Genomic DNA, 3,404 nt, shown 5'->3' with positions numbered 1-3,404 from the left:
GTTACACATATACATTCATGCATACATACATATGTATATAGCAATGTGTGTGCCCTTGCTCAGCAACTTTACACCCCAAAATGCCGATTCAGAGCCACTCGATATTCTCCTCATTGCYAGCAATTCATATTTGTGCCACAATAGAACAACAACATGAAGCACATTGAAAGAAATATTGCATTAACGCCTGGAACTGCCACATTTTGTGGCACATTCGCCCCTAAAAATGGCGCGAATAGGAAATATTGAATGACCGTCGATAGCAACTCGCAGCAAACGGCAAAACTTTGGCAAGTCCATCGAAAGCGCTGCGTAAATTTCCATGAGGCCGCCAGTGGCAACAAGAGCAGCAATGGTGACCACAAAGATTGCAACGTTGGGCACCATACCAGCATAGCAAGCATAAACTATACAATTTCCAGCAATTGAGGCGCACAAATCTCGTTGAACAACAACAGCAACRTTKCAAAACCGTAATGAAAAGAAAATCGAAGTTTTTGGTGCAAATTGGGAAACAGCGCGAAAATACGATATATTTTTTYTTCTTTGCTGTTGCTGTTGCTGTTGTACAGTGGCATCACAAGCGTGCCKCGTTTGGACTGCCTGCGGTATCCGAAGTTTAGGACACACAAACCAAGGCCGAAATAAACACTGCTCCTCATCCACACATCCCACGTCGGTATGTCAGCAGCCACGAGTGGGGTCTGAGACGCAGTGATAAAAACGTTCACAAATCCAGTTGAAGAATGATAGATTTTAAAAATATTTTGTAAAAATTGCAACAACATCAATACTAGCTGTAAATAACAAGCAGGAACGCAGATAATCTTATTGGATTTCAGTGATATCGCAAAAGTGTATTTTTACATAGAAAGCACTCTCCTCTYCAAAAATATYGATAKTGACAAAGTRRTGAACATAGCAATYGATTTTATTAATTAATTTAATTTTAATTTGAAATATTCAAAAATATCGTCCAATATAAATAAAAGTGTTGCTAAATTTTCAAAAATATCACCAAAAACAAASAATAATTTTGCCCGCTGTTTCTTTYYCAAMGCGTTCCGCTGCCGCAGCAACGCTGTTATGACAAACACGTGTGATTTGTTTACGTTTGGTCAATGCAGGTTGCGGCTGTTTTAGGCGTGTGTTATTATTTAAATTTAACTAAAATCAAATATACAATTTGGCATGAAGTTCTCATATAAGGTAATTTTGTAATATTTATATTCTCTAAATATTCAATATGTTCATTGCATTGCACAGTTCTCCAATTTGCTGGGTGCAATTTATCGGAATGGTAACCTGCAGTTTACACCCGATGGCAATAGCATAATCAGTCCGGTTGGTAATCGGCTATCAATCTACGATTTACGCAAGTGAGTTTACTAAACTCATTGAAAATAAAAATTAAAAAAAAAAAAAAAATTAATTCATTTTTAGTCACAAATCGCGCACGCTATCGCTGGAGTCGCGCTACAATTACGTTTGCATTGCCTTGTCTCCCGATGGCAGTCTGTTAATCGCTGTGAACGAAGTGGGTGAAGCACAACTAATWAGCTTGATCTCATGTACGATCATACATCGACACAAATTGCAAAACAAACCACAATGTGTAGTTTTCAGCCCGGATGGCGCATATTTTGCTGTAGCCATGGATAATATTGTGTTGGTGTTTTCGGCACCCGGTGAATTAACTGGTGAATACAGTCCATTTTTGTTGAAACGACGCTTCTTAGGTGGCTTCGATGATGTCACTTGGCTGGATTGGTCAAGTGACTCACGTTTTCTCGCCGTTGGCTGTCGTGATGGCACCACCAAAATTGTGGGCATGCGTTTGCTGACAAATTTCCGCACATACATATTGGCTGGACACTCTGATGGCATTTTTGCTAGTTTCTTTGAGCGCAATAGCATGCATGTGAATACGCTTGGTCGTAAAGGGCAGCTTTGTTTATGGGAATGTAGTTGTAATCCCTCAGATATTGAGGAAGTAACACCAGAACAGCGTGAAAAATCAAAATATACAGTAAAAAAGAAGAAAATAGCCAAAACGGAAGAAGAAGAGTCTGAGGATGATGTGGATGATAAGGAAAAAGAGAAGGATGATAATACCCCCATTACTGAAGCGGTAGATGAAAATGAGGTGAAAGATGCTAATGTTAGTAAGGGRCATCCTTTTGTGTACAAAAAACTAAGCCGACACTATTTGGCCGATGAACCGCGYAAAACCGATTATCATGCTTATGTCACAGCCGCCAATTATAATAATCGTAACAAGATATTAGTGGTCGCTTTCAATATCGGCACATTCTATTTATACGAGCTGCCCGATGTCAATATGATACACTCGCTAAGCATTTCGGATTATGCCATATCGGTGGCGCTTTTTAACGGCACAGGTGATTGGGTAGCGTTAGCCTCACGCGAACTCGGCCAGTTGCTTGTGTGGGAGTGGCAAAGTGAGTACACACCAATTTGAATTTTTTTTTTTTGTTTTTTTTTTATAAACAACTTATCTTTTTTTTTTACATTGCAGGTGAGCAATACATTATGAAACAGCAAGGRCACAGCAGTGAAATGACTTGCATCAGCTATTCAGCCGATGGYCAATATATTGCCACTGGCGGTGAAGATTCGAAAGTAAAACTATGGAATACACAAAGTGGTTTCTGCTTTGTCACATTCAGTGAGCACAGTAGTGGCATTACTGGCGTGCAATTCAGTCGCAGTAAAAATTTCTTGGTTAGCGCCTCGCTAGACGGCACAGTGCGTGCATTCGATGTCAATAGGTAGCTTTATTAAAGTGAATCACTGTATAAATATTTGAATATTTGTTCACATGTTTTTAATTGCAGATACCGTAATTTCCGTACCTTCAGCGCGCCAGAACGCGTACAGTTCTCCTGCGTGGCCATTGATCACTCCAGCGAATTTGTGGTGGCCGGTTGTCAGGATGTTTTCGAAATGTATTTGTGGTCAGTGAAATTGGGTAAATTGCTGGAAGTGATAAGTGGACATGAAGGACCGGTTTGCTCGGTGTCATTCTCACCGGTAGCCACCATGACTACGCTAGTATCGGGTTCATGGGATAAAACCATAAAAGTTTGGAAYTGTTTGGAGAGCAATAGTGAACATGAGACGATTGATGTGCTCGCCGATGCAACATGTGTGACATTCAGTCCGAGTGGGGAGAATGTGAGTGTAAAAAATTTAATTTAAATAGAAAACTTTGTCACAAAGTTGATATTTTTCCTGAAGAATAAGTGTAAGTGTAAGTAATAAGTTTTCACAAATAATAACTTTTTATAAATAATTATTTTTCGTTTATGACGCTATATTAATTCTTAACACACACAACAGCACGCATACACCACGATGACGTTGACACCAGCGAAGGTGAA

At 39.6% G+C, this 3,404-nt stretch overlaps 1 protein-coding gene across 1 annotated transcript in view; it reads left to right on the top strand.

Moving 5' to 3' along the window:
• The first annotated feature begins 1,098 nt into the window (after window positions 1-1,098).
• The window catches only part of LOC108966559 (periodic tryptophan protein 2 homolog), a 4,093-nt gene continuing 1,787 nt past the window's right edge, over window positions 1,099-3,404 (top strand). The window contains exons 1-5 of the mRNA XM_018929544.1: window positions 1,099-1,209; window positions 1,267-1,379; window positions 1,444-2,462; window positions 2,540-2,792; window positions 2,859-3,198. Of these exons, the coding sequence (XP_018785089.1) occupies window positions 1,192-1,209; window positions 1,267-1,379; window positions 1,444-2,462; window positions 2,540-2,792; window positions 2,859-3,198 (1,743 nt within the window). The 5' untranslated portion in view covers window positions 1,099-1,191. The remainder of the gene's footprint in view (window positions 1,210-1,266; window positions 1,380-1,443; window positions 2,463-2,539; window positions 2,793-2,858; window positions 3,199-3,404) is intronic.

Source organism: Bactrocera latifrons, unplaced genomic scaffold, assembly GCF_001853355.1.
Source record: "Bactrocera latifrons isolate USDA-ARS-PBARC rearing strain unplaced genomic scaffold, ASM185335v1 scaffold_164, whole genome shotgun sequence".
NCBI classification, from domain to species: domain Eukaryota; kingdom Metazoa; phylum Arthropoda; class Insecta; order Diptera; family Tephritidae; genus Bactrocera; species Bactrocera latifrons.
The sequence above is the reverse complement of the archived record's forward strand: the minus strand, read 5'-3'. Positions and strand labels throughout refer to the sequence as shown.